The 22,221-nt window shown below is 46.2% G+C and overlaps 1 protein-coding gene across 3 annotated transcripts in view; it reads right to left on the bottom strand.

The window, feature by feature from the left end:
• The window catches only part of PDE7A (phosphodiesterase 7A), a 58,007-nt gene extending 41,266 nt beyond the window's left edge, over positions 1-16,741 (bottom strand). For all 3 annotated transcript variants that reach the window (XR_006390054.1, XM_044294561.1, XM_044294560.1), the window contains exon 1: positions 16,569-16,741. Coding sequence is in view for 2 of the 3 variants with exons in the window: in XM_044294561.1 (XP_044150496.1) it covers positions 16,569-16,706 (138 nt within the window). In the remaining variant the exon portion in view is untranslated. The remainder of the gene's footprint in view (positions 1-16,568) is intronic.
• Between the last annotated feature and the right edge of the window lie 5,480 nt (positions 16,742-22,221).

Below are 22,221 nucleotides of genomic sequence, written 5' to 3'. Positions count from 1 at the left end.
TTTGAAGAGAACGCAGCGCCCGTCCTCTTCACTTGAACAGGAAGGAGCCGTCCCATTGAAGTGAATAGGATGGCGTCGTTGTGATTACACTGCTCACCGCAGCGTGCAGCGCTCGTACAAGCGTCTTTTCTTCAAACAGCTGATCATCAGTAGTGCTGGGAGTCGGGCCCCCACTGATCTGATACTGATGACCGAGGATAGATCATCTATCTATACGTACATATATAGAAAAAGCGGACAGGCCCTTTTATGAAGTATCTTTCGGATAGGACTCTGTGGTGTGGTGAAACTTCGACTCCCAGCATGCTCTATTCATTTATATGTTGAGTTCTGAAAACAGCCAAGCAAGTTTTACCACAGCTGCAGTGCCGAAGGTTAGCCACCACAGATCAGTGAGGGTCCTACAGCCGGCATCCACGCCGATCAGCTGTTGGTAGGAGCCGCGGCAACCGGAGCTAAGGCTACCTGCATTGCAGAAGTTCCACAAGTTTCCTTGCAGATTTCTGTGCGCTTCCGCTATTTCAGTGTTTCACTGATCAGTTGTTCCGTTTTTTGTTTCCGTTTCTCCATATGGCATATACAGTAATTACAAAGAAAAAATTGGGCTGGGCATAACATTTTCAATAAATAGTACCGAAAAAACGGAATGGAAAAACGGAAATACAGAAACAGAATGCATACATTCAGTTTTTTTGGCGGAACCATTGAAATTAATGGTTCCGTATACAAAACGGCCCGTAAACTAAAAAAAAAGTCAGCTGTGCTTTCTCTGCACGAGAATTTGTGCGGGAAAAACCAAGTATAATCCAGTAGGAGTGCAGGAAGCCGAAAGCCAAGTACACAGTAGTGGCCATGCTGAGCTCCGGTCATCGCCACGGGACTACTGGAGATAGCGTACAAGCACTTGATAATTCTGGCAGTCCCACTGAATGGAGCAGCAGCACGAAAGCTCAACCTGCTAATTTCAGAAGGACTGGTGGGGTGCAGGGGTCTTATTCTTGTGACTGGTGGGGTGCGGGGGTCTCATTCTTGTGACTGGGGATTAGGGATGAGCAAATTTATTCTAATTAATTGATTTGTCTCATTATTTCTTCACCTGCGAGGGGCTGTCCGCGCAGGTGACGAAGCGCCCACCTGTCGCTTGATTGACACGACAAGACATCTCGCCTGTCCCTGACAATCTCACGCCTTTGAGTAGCAGTGCTAGCGCAGGCGCCCTGCTTCTGGAGCAGCCACTGCGCATGTGCCACTACATTTACAGGGTCACGCACCGCTATCGGAAGTGTAGCGGAACATGTGCAGCGGCTGCTCCAGCACTTGCGCCACAAGGACTGGCGAGATGTCCAGAACAGTCAATCAAGCAAAAGGGTGGACGCTTCTTCACCTGCGCGGACAGCCCCTCACAAGTGAAGAATTCTTGCTAATGAGACTAATCAATTCACTCATCCCTAGTGGAGATAGCGGCAGTCAGACCCCCACCGATCTCAGTTATCCACTATCCTGGGGAAAGGCGATAATTGGTCACAACCGGAATACCCCTTTAAGTAATACCAATGATATATTGATGGATAATAAAACTTTTAGCACATATCTGCCCCCAGATATGCCACTCCACACCAGTCTCCTGGAAGTTCTCAAGCCTCACAGAAGTGAACATGTGGAGGCGTATAATCGTTGGAGATGTTGTACCGCTAATGGATGGCAGCTTAAAAAAAATGCCTAGAGGATTTGCGGCTAACACATTAGTTTGTGAATGGCAGGATAAGCCGCTCATGGCCGAATTAGGGAAGCATCTGGTCCAGCGACTATTCTGCGCTACGTCACCGGCCGTACCATGTACATATTAATGACCTATCCTCAGGACAGGTCATGAATATCTGATCAGTGAGGGTCCGACTCTTGGTACCCCCACTGTTTGAAGAGGACGCAGCGCCCGTGCGAACACTACTTCCTCTTAAAGATTGCACTGTGCATCGTCTCAGTGTAATTACAAACGCTTGTTCCAGTTAATTGAAGGGGACGACCACTTGTAATTATGCTGCGCAGCCGCTTCAAGTCAGACAACACGCAGTGTAATCTTGAAGAGGAAGCAGCGCTCATATGAACGTCGCCTCCGCTTCAAACAGCTGGTGACGGGAGTCGGACCTCTACCGATCAGATATGGATTACCTATCCTGGGGATAGGTCATCAATATGTACTGGCTGTACAACCCCCTTAAAAAACTTCTAGTAGCAATAACTGAGGAACAGAACAAGAGTAATAAGCATAGATGCGCCAGAATTGGTATTACATGGGGCATCCAAGTAGTTACTAAAACAGACATGTCAGGAGAGGTTAGAGTTAGGCCTCTTTCCCACGGGCGTGTATTGCAGACCGCATTTGCAAGTCCGCAATACACAGGTGCCGTTCCGTGTGCATTCCGCATCACGGATGCGGACCCATTCACTTCAATGGGTCCGCAAATCCGGAGATGCGGAATGGTGTGGACCCATTCAAGTGAATGGGTCCGCAATCTGCTGCGGCTGCCCCACGGACTGTGCTCGTGCATTGCGGCCCGCATTACAACCACAGGGCGCACACACCGTGGGAAAGAGGCATTACTCTTAAATAAAGAAAACACAGAAAAACAAAAACCTTGAGGAGATTCCTGACCTGGGACCAATTATGTATCGGACATAGGCTCAAAAATAACAAAGTGGAATGTATTCCATCGCTTTTAATTAGGGCAAGTTTAAAGCTGAAGGCTGATCTCCCTGTATTTATTGGAGGCCATTTGGCCCCAGGAGAGGTAGAATGTAGTGTGGGCTCAGCATGCATGTGGAACCTGCATCACCTGAATTTAACCACTTCAGCCCCGCTAGGTGAAACCCCCTTCATGACCAGAGCACTTTTTACACTTCGGCACTACACTCCTTTCACCGTTTATCGCTCGGTCATGCAACTTACCACCCAAATGAATTTTACCTCCTTTTCTTCTCACTAATGGAGCTTTCATTTGGTGGTATTTCATTGCTGCTGACATTTTTACTTTTTTTGTTATTAATCAAAATGTAACGATTTTTTTGCAAAAATATGACATTTTTCACTTTCAGCTGTAAAATTTTGCAAAAAAAACGACATCCATATATAAATTTTTCGCCAAATTTATTGTTCTACATGTCTTTGATAAAAAAAAAATGTTTGGGCAAAAAAAAAAAAAAAATGGTTTGGGTAAAAGTTATGGCGTTTACAAACTAAGGTACAAAAATTTGAATTTCCGCTTTTTGAAACAGCTCTGACTTTCTGAGCACCTGTCATGTTTCCTGAGGTTCTACAATGCCCAAACAGTAGAAAAACCCCACAAATGACCCCATTTCGGAAAGTAGACACCCTAAGGTATTCGCTGATGGGCATAGTGAGTTCATAGAACTTTTTATTTTTTGTCACAAAGTTAGCGGAAAATGATGATGATTTTATTTTTTTATTTTTTTTTCTTACAAAGTCTCATATTCCACTAACTTGCGACAAAAAATAAAAAATTCTAGGAACTCGCCATGCCCCTCACGGAATACCTTGGGGTGTCTTCTTTCCAAAATGGGGTCACTTGTGGCGTAGTTATACTGCCCTGGCAATTTAGGGGCCCAAATGTGTGAGAAGAACTTTGCAATCAAAATGTGTAAAAAATGACCGGTGAAATCCAAAAGGTGCACTTTGGAATATGTGCCCCTTTGCCCACCTTGGCAGCAAAAAAGTGTCACACATCTGGTATCGCCGTACTCAGGAGAAGTTGGGGAATGTGTTTTGGGGTGTCATTTTACATATACCCATGCTGGGTGAGAGAAATATCTTGGTCAAATGCCAACTTTGTATAAAAAAAAAAATGGGAAAAGTTGTCTTTTGCCAAGATATTTCTCTCATCCAGCATGGGTATATGTAAAATGACCCCCCAAAACACATTCCCCACCTTCTCCTGAGTACGGCGATACCAGATGTGTCACACTTTTTTGCTGCCAAGGTGGGCAAAGGGGCACATATTCCAAAGTGCACCTTTCAGATTTTGCAGGCCATTTTTTACAGATTTTGATTGCAAGGTACTTCTCACACATTTGGGCCCCTAAATTGCCAGGGCAGTATAACTACGCCACAAGTGACCCCATTTTGGAAAGAAGACACCCCAAAGTATTCCATGAGGGGCATGGCGAGTTCCTAGAATTTTTTATTTTTTGTCACAAGTTAGCGGAAAATGATGATTTTTTTTTTTTCTCTTTTTTCCTTACAAAGTCTCATATTCCACTAACTTGCGACAAAAAAAAAAATTCTAGGAACTCGCCATGCCCCTCACGGAATACCTTGGGGTGTCTTCTTTCCAAAATGGGGTCACTTGTGGCGTAGTTATACTGCTCTGGCAATTTAGGGGCCCAAATGTGTGAGAAGAACTTTGCAATCAAAATGTGTAAAAAATGGCCTGCAAAATCTGAAAGGTGCTCTTTGGAATATGTGCCCCATTGACCACCTTGGCTGCAAAAAAGGGTCACACATCTGGTATCGCCGTACTCAGGAGAAGTTGGGCAATGTGTTTTGGGGGGTCATTTTACATATACCCATGCTGGATGAGAGAAATATCTTGGCAAAAGACAACTTTTCCCATTTTTTTTATACAAAGTTGGCATTTGACCAAGATATTTTTCTCACCCAGCATGGGTATATGTAAAATGACACCCCAAAACACATTCCCCAACTTCTCCTGAGTACAGCGATACCAGATGTGTCACACTTTTTTGCAGCCTAGATGCGCAAAGGGGCCCAAATTCCTTTTAGGAGGGCATTTTTAGACATTTGGATCCCAGACTTCTTCTCACACTTTCGGGCCCCTAAAAAGCCAGGGCAGTATAAATACCCCACATGTGACCCCACTTTGGAAAGAAGACACCCCAAGGTATTCAATGAGGGGCCTGGCGAGTTCCTAGAAATTTTTTATTTTTTGCATAAGTTAGCGGAAATTGATTTTTTTGGGTTTTTTTCTCACAAAGTCTCACTTTCTGCTAACTTAGGACAAAAATTTCAATCTTTCATGGACTCAATATGCCCCTCAGCGAATACCTTGGGGTGTCTTCTTTCCGAAATGGGGTCACATGTGGGGTATTTATACTACCCTGGCTTTTTAGGGGCCCTAAAGCGTGAGAAGAAGTCTGGAATATAAATGTCTAAAAATGTTTACGCATTTGGATTCCGTGAGGGGTATGGCGAGTTCATGTGAGATTTTATTTTTTGACACAAGTTAGTGGAATATGAGACTTAGTAAGAAAAAACAAAAACAAAACAAAAAATTTCCGCTAACTTGTGCCAAAAAAAATGTCTGAATGGAGCCTTACAGGGGGGGGGTGATCAATGACAGGGGGGTGATCAGGGAGTTTATATGGGGTGATCATGGGTGATCAGGGGTTAATAAGTGACGGGGGGGGGGGGGGTGTAGTGTAGTGTGGTGTTTGGTGCGACTGTACTGAGCTACCCGAGTCCTCTGGTGGTCGATCCTAACAAAAGGGACCACCAGAGGACCAGGTAGGAGGTATATTAGATGCCGTTATGAAAACAGCGTCTAATATACCTGTTAGGGGTTAAAAAATTCGGATCTCCAGCCTGCCAGCGAGCGATCGCCGCTGGCAGGCTGGAGATCCACTCGCTTACCTTCCGTTCCTGTGAGCGCGCGCGCCTGTGTGCGCGCGTTCACAGGAAATCTCGGCTCTCGCGGGAGGACGCGTATATGCGTCCACCCAGAAGAGCAGGGCCGCCGGCAGGACGCAATCCTGCGTACGGCGGTCCTGTAGTGGTTAATGGAGGCCAATCGGATAAAAAAAAAAAAAAAAAAAAAAAAAAAGTAACATTAAGCAAAGGTTCATATCCTAAAGAGATCGCCTTGCTGGGGCGGACAGGAACAAACGTATTTGCCAAGAATCTCACATTTATATAATGAGCATAGCATTAGTACATTTTCTATATTGAGTATGGCACCATTTTATATATTCTGTGTTTGCAGAGTGCTGTTGCATTGTGTTTTTTTTTTTTTTTTTTTTGCTTTCAGCCATGGCGACGTGCACCTGCGCACTGGCATGCATATATATAGAACTTCAGCTGGAAAGAAAATGGTCCCCTATACACACACAGGCGTCCTGCCTAACACTGTGGGTCAAGGCTGTGCCAACAAAACACCTCTGACCACATGACGCATGGACTCCACAAGACCTCTGGAGGTGTCCTGTGGAATCTTGAACCAAATACAGATCCTTTAACCCCCCCCCCCCCTAGTGACCACCATCCAATTTATATTTTTTATCAATAGTCACTAATGGCATTTATCATGTAGAGAAAGGGGTTGTCCAGATGTTAATATTGATGACCCATCGTCAGGATAGGTCATCAATATCCGATTTGCGGGGGCCCGGCAGCCCCAGTTGATCAACTGTTTGAAGAGAAGGCGGCGCTCCATGCGAGACCCCTGCCGATCAGATATTGATGACCTATCATGATGATAGGTCATCATTATTAATGGTTGATAACCCCTTTAATTCAAGGCACTTACTAATGTATTGCGATTCTCCATATTGCCCCCTTTGCTGGCTTAATTCATTTTTCCATCACCTTATACACTGCTGGTTTCCATTGTTATGACCACCCTGCAATCCAGCAGCGGTGGTCGTGCTTGCACTCTATAGGAAAAAGCGCCGGGCCCATGGAAGCGCACACATATGCAGCAGTATCCTCACGGTAGGGGTGGTCATAACCCACGGAAACGAGCCGATGGAAAAAACGAATCATGAACATCTTCACAGATGAAAAAAAAAGTGACCACACTGTCACAAAGACAGACGTGTGAATGAGGCCTAATACAGTATACCCCACCCCTAGACAGGGAGATAATCAACGTTATTCACTGGTTTTAATGTTATGGCTGTATACACGGGTCTGTCCGGTTTTGTCCGTTTATATAACACTCAAGCTCCGTACTGTGGAATTCCTATTGTCTGCTGATGACATCAATGGGATCAGCGCAGTCATACAGACGAAGAAAGGTACAAAACGCGTAGAGACAGGGAGGGGGGATGCGGCGCTTTATCACATTTCTGCCAACATCTTGCTCTCTCCATACTTGATGTTTTTAATTTACAATAAAAGAGGGATATTAAAATAGAGCTTGCGTCAGCAATCAAGACAAATCTGTACCAGAGACACCGGCTGCCTCCCCCACAATGATGTACTTCAGCTTATTAATTATACATTTTACCGCATGCATTTGCCTATTATATGAGCGCTTTTACTTCTCCGACTCCTGTTCATCCCTGTTTACCCAGAATATTACAAGCCGCAACCAATCAGGAGCAGGAAGGGCAGCAAGGGCACATGGAAGTGGCACAGCTATTTGGTGCCAAGGGGAAAAATCAGCTTCCACTGCCAATTTGCACCTTCACAACATGACGGCTGATGTCACTGCTGCCTCTTGGACATTTCTGAGTGATAAAGTGCTTAGACCTTCTGGTCTGCTTTCTTCAGATGATGCTGACTAGTTGCTTCTGCCCCACCATTCAGAGGCCTGCGACTTGCGTGCTGCTGCCCAGACCGAGCACAGCCTCCCGCCTCTCCTGGGCCTTTCTTCTCTAGCTTGGACCGGCATCTATTATCCCAGAATCCTGCTAACAATTTTTAATGATCTATACAAGACCAGGGCTACACCCGAGTTTGGTAAATCCAGTACTCCGTCCCAGAAGTAGAGCAGACTCATTCTGTTGCAAGATCCCAAAAAATTGGAGGGGGAACATTTATTAAGACCAGCGTTTTACATAACCGGCCTCTACATAACTTCAGCGGAACCTGCGCCGCTTGTAAATGTAACACAGCTTCCGAGCCGACTTACATTTAGACCATTTTCCACACCTAAAACAAGAGTAGAAAATGCGTTGCGTAGAAAATCGCAGCATCTTTTATATTCTACGTTTTTCACGCAGCTCTGGCCCCATAGAAGTGAATGGGGCTGCGTGAAAAACGCATTGCATCTGGATGTAACCGTTTTTCACTGATTGTTGCTAGGAGATGTTGTTTGTAAATCATTTTTTTTTCACAGAAAAAAAAAAAATTAAAACTGATTGCACCCGCATGGAAAAAACTGAAACACTGAATGCAATTGCAGACAGAACTGACTAAACTTGCTTGCGAAATGGTGCGAGTTTCACTGAACGCATCCGGACACAATCCGTATAGTTCGTGTGAAAGGGGCCTTATTCTTGCATAGGACCATGTGCATTTTGCGCCCCACAAATTTCTGATCTGCAAAACATACGGTGGGTGTTGGCCATGTGCGTCCCGCATTTTACCGTCCCATGATAAAAATGCCTATTTTTGTCCGCCAAAACGGACAAGAATAGGACAGGTCCTCTTTTTTGCAGGATGGCGGAGCGGGTGCTGACTGTACAGTCTGCATTTCTTGCAGCTTCATTGAAACAAATATGTCTGCATCCGATCTACAAAAAAATACGGATCGGATGTGGACCAAATACAATGTCCTGTGCATGGGGCCTTAAAAGGGGTTTCCACGATTTTGATCGATCTGATCTGGGGGGGATCCAACACCGCACACTCCCGCCAATCAGCTTTCACTCTACAGCTGTGGAATTAGGCAATGAAACTACAAAACTACAGTTTTGTCCTTGGTGTAGTGGACGGGGCAAGTACTCCTATCCTCCCGACGATAGACCACAAATACCACATTCCTGGAGAAGCCCAACCTGGAATACCATACTCACCTGCTCCCCGCCTCTCTTCAGTGGTCTTTCAGTCCCCATCAGTCAACTTTTGGCGGATAGGCCACGGGCCCATTCACTTCTGTGTATCTGTGTGGCCGTTAGAACGTGTCCTATTCTGGTCTGCAGTGTGGATGAGAAGGGAGCGAGAACAGAAAGGGGATGCACATAGAAGGTACCTGTATTTTGTGGACCTGTTTGTGGACTGACCTCTGGGCACGGCCGTGTGCAGGAGGTCCTAACCAAGCATCTGACAAACATTTCCAATCTAGGACTCCATCTGGAATTACCTGATAAACTGCAATTTGACAAGAGTGAGGGTGGAAGAGGCGATCAGCTGGCGGGACTTGCTTACACTTGCATTGGTTCTCTTCTTGGAAACGACAGTTACAAAAATTTCCAAAAGGACACGCAAGTACTTGTATGGAGATTTTACAAACCTCTGGCAGTTTTTTTCTTTTTCTCCAAACACATGGCACCTTCTGTTCTTGGACATCTTAGACACCTCGGGACAACAAGGAGACACTTTACAAGGCTCCATGTTTGTAAGGCCTCATGCACACGACAAGAATAGGACATGCTATATATATTTTTTTTTTTGCAGGGCCATGGAACGGAGCAACAGATGCGGACAGCACACGGAGTGCTGTCCGCATCTTTTGCAGCCCCACTGAAGTGAATGGGTCCGCACCCAAGCCGCAAATTTTTTTTAAAAACTCCCAGATAGAAAGGGGTTTTACCACCTTTAATACATGCAGCCGCTCCCACGTCGCTGCTCTAGTCCTCACTGGGTCTGTGACCGTCACGTGAGCGAAAAACGGTTTGCTGCCAGCTCAGCAAGGATCTGAGAAGTGGCGCCGGAGGAACAGGATATTTAAAAGGGGAATGTTTTTGTTATTTTATACAGTGCCCTGTTGTCTGGACAACTATTAAAAAAAATAAAAAAATAATCCCTTTAGGGCTTGTTCACACAGTGGGGCGCATTTACTCCGATCAGTTTTTTACTCCCGGTCTTGCGCTGCTGTAAGGAATGCACCTCCTCATAAATTAGGCGCATCTCCCCTGGGAAACCTTTCGCTCTTCAGCCGCATTTCGTGATGCGCAAATTTAACTGCCTCAGCAGAGGTTGTACCCTCCCCCCCTCCTTTCCTCCCCCCTGTTCCCTTGTCCGATGTCTTGTCTGTCTACCTGTTATTAGAATTCACAAATCCATCTAGTTGTGTCCGATTCATACTCATTCATGATTGGTACTGTGTAATGACGAGTATGTATTCCCACTACAATTTTGTGGACACCATACTTGAATTGTTCACACTGTTTGAATATATGCCTACCTTTATTTTGGTTGTACCGAAAAAACTTCAATAAAACCGAAATGAAACAAATTAGCCTGGTAAACATGGAGAGAAAGAAAGAAAAAAAAAAGAAAAAAGAAAAAAGAAAAATAAAAAGGCGGAAAAATTGTAGGAAGTCCCTTAAATGACTTCATCTGTGTGCGCTTCATTCAGAACAGAAAAATTGCCAATTGTCCATCTGAATGAGGAATACTAACTTTCCAAAATATTTCCCATGTGGGAAAAAAAATAAAAATATACCGGTAAGTGTTCCTGTACAATCCATAGATGGATTATTTATCTAGAAATTAAAGGGGCAAGAAAGAACCGCCGATGGTGCTGGGAGACTATGGCTACGTGCGGTCACACACCGCACCCACGTGTCAACTGCTGCTGCTGCTTGTTTACCACTACACCGGTATGAGAGGAACTTAAATGACTGTTTACTGACACAGCAGAGCGGTGTAACACTACACACACCACCATCCCCGTCTGCCTCTGATCCCCAGGGGGGGCCACAGCAGTCATCAAGGTCACAAATCCAGTAAATCAACAGCCCAAATAATTAGGGCCAGGCCTCATCAGGCGGCAAAAATCATGCAACGACTTTTCAATTTGAAATCCAAAGCAGCCGCATGTGTGGCCTAACCCTTACGCTGGGTTCACACCTGAGCGTTTTACAGCGCGTTCAAACGCGCTGTAAAACGCTCAACACATGAAAACCAATGCTTCCCTATGGCCCTGGTTCACACTTGAGCGTTTTACAGCGCGTTTGAACACGCTGAAAAACGGCCTACGCTCAAAAAAGTTCTTGAGCTTCTTTGGGGCGTTTTGTCGCGCGGTCCCATACATAGACTTTCGGGAACGCGCGACAATGGGCGTTCGCTTGTCTCTGTATGCGCGATTGTAAACGCCGGTACAATCGCGCATACAGAGCGCTCCTTTCAGAACGCTCAGGTGTGAACCCAGGGTTAGGCCTCATGTGCAAAATTGTAGGCCCATCACTAACCCTGGGTTCACACCTGAGCGTTCTGAAAGGAGCGCTCTGTATGCGCGATTGTACCGGCGTTTACAATCGCGCATACAGAGACAAGCGAACGCCCATTGTCGCGCGTTCCCGAAAGTAAAAATAAAACGTGTCCTATACTTGTCCATTTTACGGACAAGAATAGCCATTACTAACATAGTCCGTAAAAGTACGAGGCGCAAACAGCCGGTATCCGTGTTTTGTGGACCCGCAATTTGGGGACTGCAAAACAGATATGGACGCTGAAAGAAAGGATTTCCTACGGTGGGGGTCACCTCTGATTACAGACAAGAAAGATACAGAAAATTCACCGCCATGTGATCGAGAGCGAAGACCAATGTTTTTTCCCCTTGTCACAACCTGACTCGTCTGCCCCAAAAATTGGCATTAGATCTTCCGAGGAATAAAGAAAGCTTAATAAAGCACTCCCCCGCCGGATTCAAAGACAGCAGTAAAAAACAAACAAACACCAACACGTGAATCCAGGACCACTCCACACCGACTTACTTGCTAAGTGATTAAAATGTTAAAATGTAACCAAGGCTTGTGAGAGAAGAGTACAGCTGAACAAACAGCCCCAGCAAGAGGCACGACATGAGTAACGGTATGTTCACAAGGGGGGTCATTTATCAATTACTGGCTTTTTACCCTCGTCACGAAGTAGGTGCACCTCTGCCAGTCGGGGGTAGTTTTTACTCCACTTTTACACATAAAAGTTATTAAATTTGCTGTGGCACGACGCCCGAGTCTGACCTGCCCCCCTCCCCCACTCCTAAGTGGCGAGGACAGTATAAAAACGACAGTGCGATGATATTTTTTTATATTTTGTAAAAAAACTGCCGTAGGCTTCTTAATACCTGTGAATGACCTCCTTGGAGTTTTTATGTTTATTGGATTCTGCACCCAAACACCACACTGAAAACACTTGGAAATTATCTCCATTGATTTAAATGGGAAGACCACTTGGAAGTTGACACAGCGCTGTCCCCCCCCCCCCCCAAAAAAAATAATAATAATAAATAAAAATGTGACCTTTTTCGGTGTGGATTTTCATATCGGAGCCGCATCTAACCTTCCCAATGATATGGTCAGGTTCAAAGACCACATAAAAAACGTATAAGAGAATGCAACTAAAACCAGTGTCGGAATAAAAACCTGTGCGGTTGTTTGGATGAATTTTCCACAGATCTGACCCTTGCATTAAAGGGTTTCTGTCACCTGAAAAATGGGTATTAAGCGATGGGCTAATGTCAGCTGAACATAACTATATTAGTGCCATCTCACTGCCTGACGCCGTTATTGAGAAAAACAAACTTTTATAATATGCTAATTAGCCTCTAGGTGCAGGGAGGGTGGGGGGGGGGGGGGGGTGTTAGCCTGTGGCCACTGCCACCAATGCTTTTAATACTGGGGAGTGAGGGGGGGGGGGGGGGGCCGCATTGGCCACCAATGCTTTTAATACTGGGGAGGGACTGGCCCCTGCTGCCTGGCAGAACCCGATCAGGGGGCTGAGATCTGCACAATTAACAGAAACCTGAGGGGTTAATTGTGCGGATCACAGGCCCCTGTAAGAGATCGGGTGGTGCCAGGCAGCAGGGGGCAGTTATGTACACAGTTCTTAGTATATCCTAACTTGAAGCGTCCCCATCACCATGGGAACGCCTCTGTGTTAGAATATACTGTCGGATCTGAGTTTTCACGATCTAACTCAAATCCGATGATATATTCTAACAGAGGCGTTCCTATGGTGATGGGGACGCTTCAAGTTAAAAATATACCATCGGATTGGAGAAAACTCCAATCCGATAGTTTATTAATAGGGACTCCTGACTTTACATTGAAAGTCAATGGGGGGACGGATCCGTTTGCAATTGCACCATATTGTGTCAACGTTAAACGGATCCGTCTCTATTGACTTGCATTGTAAGTCAGGACGGATCCGTTTGGCTCCGCACGGCCAGGCGGACACCAAAACCCTGCAAGCAGCGTTTGGGTGTCTGTCTCCTGAGCGGAATGGAGGCGGAACGGAGCCAAACTGAGAACCCTCAAACTGATCTCACAAGCGGAACCCCAAACGCAAGTGTGAGAGTAGCCTAAATCGGGGCGCAGGGAGGAAGCTGGCAGCCAGCGAGCGCCCTTCACTCACTGTGCCTGCGTCGAATACTGTGGCACCTGAGGGGTTAACTGCCGCGGATCGCAGCGCCCTGTCATAGAGGTCGGGTTCCGGCTATGTGATTCTGCGGCCGGCACCCGCCTCCTGTATTTGTATTAAAGGTTACTTATCTTCATTATTGGCGCGGTGGCACAGTGCGCCCCCCCCCGTATTAAAGTCATCGGTGGCAGTGGCCACAGGGTCCCCTCCCCTGCTCATTGATGGCAGTGGCAGCTTCTGATCGGAGCCCCAGCAGTGAAGTCGCGGGGCTCCGATCTGTTACCATGGCAGCCAGGACGCTACTGTAGCCCTGGCTGCCATGGTAATCTCCCTTCTGCTGTGTGCACTATGTACAGGGCAGCAGGGAGAGGGTGAGGTCCTATTCATCCGTATAGATCTCTATCAGGGTGAATCGGACAAGGGATTACAAGATCCCAGGTTCTAGCCCCTAAGGGGGCTAATGGTTATTAAATAAAAAGTTAAATTCCCAATTTTACATTTAAAATAAACAATTAAACATATTACATATGGCCACACCCAAAAAAGTGCGAACTATTAAAATATAATAAAAATATCTCCTATTAAGTTGAATGGGTCTGCATCTGTGCCGCCCATGCCGTGCGGTCCCCAATGCAAGGAATGAGCCCTAAGGGTGCCCGCACATGTTTCAGGTTGTGTGCGGATAAAGACGCAGCGTAGTACAGTACCGGGAATGAGATTACACAGGCCTGATGCACACTTTGCTTTTTCGTCCTGTGCGGAAATTGATCCGCCGAATGGATTTCGAAATCTGCAGCAAGTCAATCCTTGATGCAGTTCTTCTTTGACGGATTTCATCCTTTTCAACACAAGGATGAGATCTGAGGCAAAACCGCATCAAATCTGCCGCAAAAATCCCAAGCAACACATGGGGCCTCATTTATCAAAACTGTCAACAGGAAAACTGACTTAGTTGCCCATAGCAACCAATCAGAGCTCGCCTTTCAGTTCTTTGAAAACACTAAGAAATGAAAGGTGAGTGCTGAATGGTTGCTATGGGCAACTAAGACAGTTGATAAATGAGGCCCATAGTTTGTTGCAGATTTGGTGTGGAATTTCTGCAAGACAGCCCGCACCCGTGCGCAGGGAGTCTTACGCTGGCTTTACACATGACTGATTAGCTACGGATTTTCTGTTCTTGATTTTCGTGCGGCAAACCTGCAGCGTGGTACAGCACCAGCAAAGTGAATGGGTAAGATTTATCCAAACTGGTGTAAAACTGGCTCAGTTGCCGCTAGTAACCAATCAGATTCCACCTTTCACTATTCACAGCTCCTTTGGAAAATGAAAGGTGGAATCTGATTGGTTGCTATGGGCAACTAAGCCAGTTCTACTTTACACCAGTTTGGATAAGTCTCCCCCAATGAGTTTTAGCAATTCTCAGTCACACGTAACAGAAAAAAAATAATAATCTGCAGCACGACGGAGAAGAGCCCAATTTATGGCGCGGCGTGTCTCATAGATTAGGCGCTTTCTCCGGCAATCCAGCCTGGAGTGAAATTCTACTCAGAGATTTTCGACAACTTCTAGGCTAGGGCGACACGCAAGATGTGGAACATTTCTTAGAACGCATTTCAATGTTGTCGCAATGCGATCCATACAATTCAAATTTTCCTGCGACTGCTGCTTCACGATTGCAGCATGTCACATTGCGACACCACCGAAATACATAATATGAAATGTCGCCATGTAGCCATACCCATTTGTGTCACCATGTAGCTCCAGCCTTAGGGCTCATGCACACGACCGTATTTAGCGGTCTGCAAAAAAAAAAAAACACGGATGACTTCTGTGCGCATTCCATATTTTCCGGAACGGAACAGCCGGCCCCTAATAGAACAGTCCTATCCTTGTCCGTTATGGGGACAATAACAGGACATGTTCTATTTTTTGGCAGAAATACGGACACACGAAAATGGAATGCACACGGAGTAACTTCCATTATCTTTTTGTGGACCCATTAACATGAATGGTTCCCCGTACGGTCCGCAAAAAAAATAAAATAAAATGGAACGACACGGAAAGAAAATACGTTTGTGTACATGAGCCCTTCTGGCTAAAAATGGTGTAAAGGGTTGCGAATATGTCAGGACTGACCCCGGAGTAGAGGACGGCGTAAAAATGCACGTGCAACAAAATACTGACGTACAGGCATTTAAAAAGTTGCAAACCGGGGGTCTTGCAACTTTTTTTATGCCAAAAACTGGCATAAAACCCGTATTTCTTCGCCATCTGTTCTAGGAAAAGCTGGGTTCCATTACTCCTCCCATATGCATTTTTTTTATTTTCACCTTTTATTCGCTCTGCGCATTTTGAATGCCGGATCCGCCACTAATACATTCCTATGGGGAAAAAAATAAAATAAATGCCGGATCCGGCATTCAGGCAAGTCTTCAGTTTTTGGGGCCGGAGATAAAACCGTAGCACGCTGCGGTATTATCTCCGTCCTGATCAGTCAAAAAGACTGAACTGAAGACATCCTGAGCGGATTAGGGTACTTTCACACTTGCGTTTTTCTTTTCCGGCATAGAGTTCCGTCACAGGGGCTCTATACCGGAAAATAACTGATCAGGCATATCCCCATGCATTCTGAATGGAGAGTAATCCGTTCAGTTTGCATCAGGATGTCTTCAGTTCAGTCGTTTTGACTGATCAGGCAAAAGAGAAAACCGTAGCATGCTACGGTTTTATCTCCGGCGAAAAAAACTGAAGAAATGCCTGAACGCCGGATCCGGCATTTTTTTCCATAGGAATGTATTAGTGCCGGATCCGGCATTCAAAATACCGGAATGCCGGATCCGTCCTTCCGGTCTGCGCATGCGCAGACCTTTAAAAATGAAAAAAAAAAAAAAACGGATCCGTTTTGCCTGATGACACCGGAAAAACGGATCCGGTATTGCAATGCATTTTTCTGACTGATCAGGCATTTTTCTGACTGATCAGGCATTTTTCTGACTGATCAGGATCCTGATCAGTCAGAAAAATGCCTGATCAGTCAGAAAAAATGACATCCGTTTGCATACAGTTTGCCTGATCAGGCAGTCAGTTCAGGCAACGGAACTGCCTGCCGGAATCAAGCAACGCAAGTGTGAAAGTAGCCTTACTCTGCATTCACAATGCATGGGGATATGCCTGATCAGTTCTTTTCCGGTATAGAGCCCCTAGGACTGGTCGTTTTCCTGGGGGCAGAAGCCATGACATTCACTAGGGTCACAAGGAAGCGAATGAGCCCTTGCGCAGGTCTTACCTGAGAGAGCTGCCGGGGGTTAGGACATCCGAACAGGGCAGAGCTGGAGCTGAAGCTGATGGCACCGCGGCGGCTCAGGACATGCTGGGGCACCGGCCTGTCCAGGGGCAGCACCGGCAGCTGGTAACATACTTCCATTGAACAAATGCCTCAGGGGGGGGGGGGGGGGGGGGGGGGGGGAGGGGGGAACTCACCGAAATAAGGACAAGCGGACAAGACACGGAATAACAGGGAGGAGGACTCACAGGGGCCCCACCAATGTCTCTGCCATCACAGCCTCATCAGCATCCATTCACGGGGACCCAAGTCATGCTGAGGGGCCACTCCTGCAGTAATGAATGGACCCCCTCCTCTGCACACAGGTCTGAAGTCTATCTGCACAGGGATCCTCAGGCGGAACAGCGCTGTGGCCCTTCGGGGCCCCTGGTGACAGTAGCCGGGCTCCCAGGAGCAGCCCGGGGCTGGCACTGATGCGAGGAGCTGGTAGGATCCGGGCGGCAGCTTTCTCTTCTCCTCCCTCCGTGCGGGCTCAGCATTCCCATCTTCACCGCCGGGTCACAGCTGCATCTCCCCGGCTGTGGGCGAGATAACAGGCCGCGACGGGGCCTCCCCCGGCTTCTCTGCGAGCCCGGAGCGGCCGCCTCCCGTAAATCAGGGGCTGTCTGTGCGGGGAGCAGCGAGGCTTTGTGTGCAGCAGATGCCCGCAGTCACGATGAGAAGACTGCCCACCTGCATCCCCCCTCTGCCGGCGTCTCCTGCGCTGCCCCAACAAAGGAGGAGGAAAGGAGAGAAGAAAAATCCGTCCCCGGGGATCACGCCTCTCAGCAGGTGCCCATACCGCCGGCTGCCGCGGCCACCACACTGCAGGCTGCCTTCCAGGGGGCTTAAAGGACACTTGATGACATCAGGGTCATGTGACCGGGCTGACGTCATCGCAAACACGTGACTTCTAAGGAGGCGGCAGAATTGAATGGCTTTGTAGTTCTCCAGCAGCTGGCACACAAGGGCAGAGGTTTCCTGCAGTACAATACATCAGCAGCAGTGCCCAGGTTTATTGGGGGTCATTTAGATTAACCCCTTAAGGACCAGGCCATTTTTCTTGCAAATCTTACCAGTGTTTAACTTTAAAAACGCTTTGACTTATCCAGGCCATTCTGAGATAGTTTTTTTTTGTCACATATTGTACTTCATGACACTGGTAAAATGGAGTAAAAAAAAATCATTTTTATTTATAAAAAAATAAAAAATTTACCCAAAATCTGGAAAAATGTGTCAATTTCCAAGTTTTCATTTCTCTACTTCTATAATACATAGTAATACCTCAAAAATAGTTATTACTTTACATTCCCCATATGTCTACTTCATGTTTGGATCATGTTGGAAATGACATTTTATTTTTTGGGGATGTTAGAAGGCTTAGAAGTTTAGAAGCAAATCTTGAAATTTTTCCAAAATTTTCCAAAACCCGCTAAGGACCAGTTCAGGTCTGAAGTCACTTTGTGAGGCTTACATAATAGAAACCACACAAAAATGACCCCATTTTAGAAACTACACCCCTCAAAGGTATTCAAAACTGATTTTACAAACTTTGTTAACCCTTTAGATGTTCCACAAGAGTTATTGGCAAATGGAGATGAAATTTAAGAATTAAAATTTTTGGGCAAATTTTCCATTTTAATCCATGTTTTCCAGTAACAAAGCAGGGTTAACAGCCAAACAAATCTCAATATTTATTGCCCTGATTATGTAGTTTATAGCAGTGTTTCCCAACCAGTGTGCCTCCAGCTGTTGCAAAACTACAACTCCCAGCATGCCCGCACAGCCAAAAGGCTGTCCAGGCATGCTGGGATTTGTAGTTTTGCAACAGCTGGAGGCACACTGGTTGGGAAACACTGGTTTATAGAAACACCCCATATGTGGTCGTAAACTACTGTACGGGCACACAGCAGGGCGCAGAAGGAAAGGAACGCCATATGGTTTCTGGAAGGCAGGTTTTGCTGGACTGGTTTATTTACACCATGTCCCATTTGAAGCCCCCCCTGATTCACCCCTAAAGTAGAAACTCTATAAAAGTGACCCCATCTAAGAAACTACACCCCTCAAGGTATTCAAAACTGAATTTACAAACGTCGTTAACCCTTTAGGTGTTCAACAAGAGTTATTGGCAAATGGAGATGACATTTCAGAATTTAAAAATTTTTTTCCCTGTGTTGCCAGCGCTCTGGGACAGCACAAAAGAGTTGTACAAGGCAACCTGTACCAAGTAGACCGCAACTTTTTTATTTAATGCCCGGGTTTTGCGCATGGCGTTATATGGCTTGAGGATTTGATCAGAGAGATCAACTCCTCCCATATACCGATTGTAGTCCACGACACAATCGGGCTTGAGGACCGTTGCCGCAGGACCTCGCACCTGACCAGCAACAGGTTTCCAGTGGTAAGGGCACGGGTCTCACCCCTGGGGATAGGTACCTGGAGGCGGTGGCTAGGGAGGCCGCGTTGATTTTTCCGCACTGTCCTACAAGCGGACGTGGATCTGGCGGCAAGGGACTGGAACAAGGGGATACTAGTATAAAAGTTATCATTTTGTTTGGGCTGATGGTTTTCTGTAATATTACCCAACATACAGTACAGACTAAAAGTTTGGACACACCTTCTCATTCAAAGAGTTTTCTTTATTTTCATGACTATGAAAATTGTAGATTCACACTGAAGGCATCAAAACTATGAATTAACACGTGGAATTATATACATAACAAAAAAGTGTGAAACAACTGAAAATATGTCATATTCTAGGTTCTTCAAAGTAGCCACCTTTTGCTTTGATTACTGCTTTGCACTCTTGGCATTCTCTTGATGAGCTTCAAGAGGTAGTCACCTGAAATGGTCTTACAACAGTCTTGAAGGAGTTCCCAGAGATGCTTAGCACTTGTTGGCCCTTTTGCCTTCACTCTGCGGTCCAGCTCACCTCAAACCATCTCGATTGGGTTCAGGTCCGGTGACTGTGGAGGCCAGGTCATCTGGCGCAGCACCCCATCACTCTCCTTCATGGTCAAATAGCCCTTACACAGTCTGGAGGTGTGTTTGGGGTCATTGTCCTGTTGAAAAATAAATGATGGTCCAACTAAACGCAAACCGGATGGAATAGCATGCCGCTGCAAGATGCTGTGGTAGCCATGCTGGTTCAGTATGCCTTCAATTTTGAATAAATCCCCAACAGTGTCACCAGCAAAGCACCCCCACACCATCACACCTCCTCCTCCATGCTTCACGGTGGGAACCAGGCATGTAGAGTCCTTCCGTTCATCTTTTCTGCGTCGCACAAAGACACGGTGGTTGGAACCAAAGATCTCAAATTTGGACTCATCAGACCAAAGCACAGATTTCCACTGGTCTAATGTCCATTCCTTGTGTTCTTTAGCCCAAACAAGTCTCTTCTGCTTGTTGCCTGTCCTTAGCAGTGGTTTCCTAGCAGATATTCTACCATGAAGGCCTGATTCACACAGTCTCCTCTTAACAGTTGTTCTAGAGATATGTCTGCTGCTAGAACTCTGTGTGGCATTGACCTGGTCTCTAATCTGAGCTGCTGTTAACCTGCGATTTCTGAGGCTGGTGACTCGGATGAACTTATCTTCCGCAGCAGAGGTGACTCTTGGTCTTCCTTTCCTGGGGCGGTCCGCATGTGAGCCAGTTTCTTTGTAGCGCTTGATGGTTTTTGTGACTGCACTTGGGGACACTTTCAAAGTTATGATGGCCACTCGTTTTTCTTTACTTAGCTGCTTTTTTCTTGCCATAATACAAATTCTAACAGTCTACAGGACCATCAGCTGTGTATCCACCTGACTTCTCCACAACGCAACTGATGGTCCCAACCCCATTTATAAGGCAAGAAATCCCACTTATTAAACCTGAGTGACTACCTCTTGAAGCTCATCAAGAGAATGCCAAGAGTGTGCAAAGCAGTAATCAAAGCAAAAGGTGGCTACTTTGAAGACCCTAGAATATGACATATTTTCTGTTGTTTCACACTTTTTTGTTATGTATATAATTCCACGTGTTAATTCATAGTTTTGATGCCTTCAGTGTGAATCTACAATTTTAATAGTCATGAAAATAAAGAAAACTCTTTGAATGAGGAGGTGTGCCCAAACTTTTGGTCTGCACTGTACGTGCTTTGTAAGGCCTGGGCTCATGGGCATAGCTATAGGGGGTGCAGAGGCAGCAGTGGCTACCGGCCCAGGAGCCTGAGGGGGCGCAAAGACCCTTGTGCCATATAAGAAGACACCGGTATTATAGAAAGTGCATGGTGGTTAAGTTACACCTCTGGCTGGAGGGAAGGGGTTAGGTCAGGAATTTGGCATGGGGGGGGGGGGGGGGTGCTGTTTCAATTTTTGCCTCAGGCAGCACAAAAGCTAGGGGGTCCTATCCAGAAATACACCTATATTAGGAATATTTCAGATGCAGATTGTGGAGCAAAATCTGTGACTTCTCTCCACTCATGCCAGGTCTAAACGTGGGCATGGCGTAAATGCGGAAGGCCCGTCTTATTTGCCAATTTCTACGCTTATTTCAGGGGTAGAAAATGGTCTAAATGTAAGACAGCAAGGAAGCTGTCTGACATATAGAAGCAGCTAAAACGCCAGTCTTAATAAATGTGCCCCTATGTGCTTTTCTGCCCCTGGCCACAAAACACTGAGGGAAGAGGGACCAAAGCTGAACTCTTGCACCAGGGTCCATGAGCATTTAGCTATGCCACTGTCTGGTAATAATGTATTTTATGGCATATGTTATGTCTGAAAAGATGTCTGGTTATTTTACATTATATTGAAATTACTACAATTACAATGCAGTGTAAAAAGGGACAAAAATTATAAAAAATATTACTTACATGAAATAAATGATAAATAAATGGTAAATAAAAATACTGCATGGTACAAATGAAATATATTCAGTATACCAGAATTTTAATTGGCTGTCCTTAGGATGGGCCATCAATATCTGATCGGTGGGGGTCCGAGCAAACAATCTCATATGCACCTCACTGATCACCTGCCGCTGCTGTTCCAACGATGCCTGATTCCCCGCTGTGTGCAACTTCCTGCTCCAGTTCTCAGCATGGCAGGAAATTCCGCCCAGCCAATCACTGGCTGCAGCGTTGACCTACTTCAGCCCAGGCTCGGACTGGCCCAACAGGGAGGCGGGGGATTCCTCAGTGGGCCCCCAGTCTCCTGTGCCCAGAGATAAGCTGGAGGAGTAATTATTTCTCAGGAGAGATAATTATTGTAGCCACTAGGTGGCAGTATCGCACGGTGATGCAGCCTCCTACTGGTGTACATTGTACTGGAGACCCCGCAGTATCTTCTAGACTTCTGGGGCTGCTGGCTGTAAAGGAGGAGAGAAGATGTCTGCCTCCTCCTGCCCTCCCTGCTGTCAGGAAACTGTGGCTGCTGGAGAGAAGGACTCCTCTGCGGTGCTGGGCTGATTTATCAGGTGTGTGACAGTAGTGTGCTGTAGGAGACTGTAAGGGGAAAATAGGGGATTTGTTTAAAGCAGACACAGATCTATGAATGTGTGCTGCTCTCTGCAGAGTTCAGAGTGGCATTGGGGGGACTCAGCCTTAGGTCCCGCCCAATGCCTCTGCTTTAGGTGCACC

This window comes from Bufo gargarizans, chromosome 5 (assembly GCF_014858855.1).
Source record: "Bufo gargarizans isolate SCDJY-AF-19 chromosome 5, ASM1485885v1, whole genome shotgun sequence".
Lineage (NCBI taxonomy): Eukaryota > Metazoa > Chordata > Amphibia > Anura > Bufonidae > Bufo > Bufo gargarizans.
This window is presented reverse-complemented; position numbering and strand designations above follow the sequence as displayed.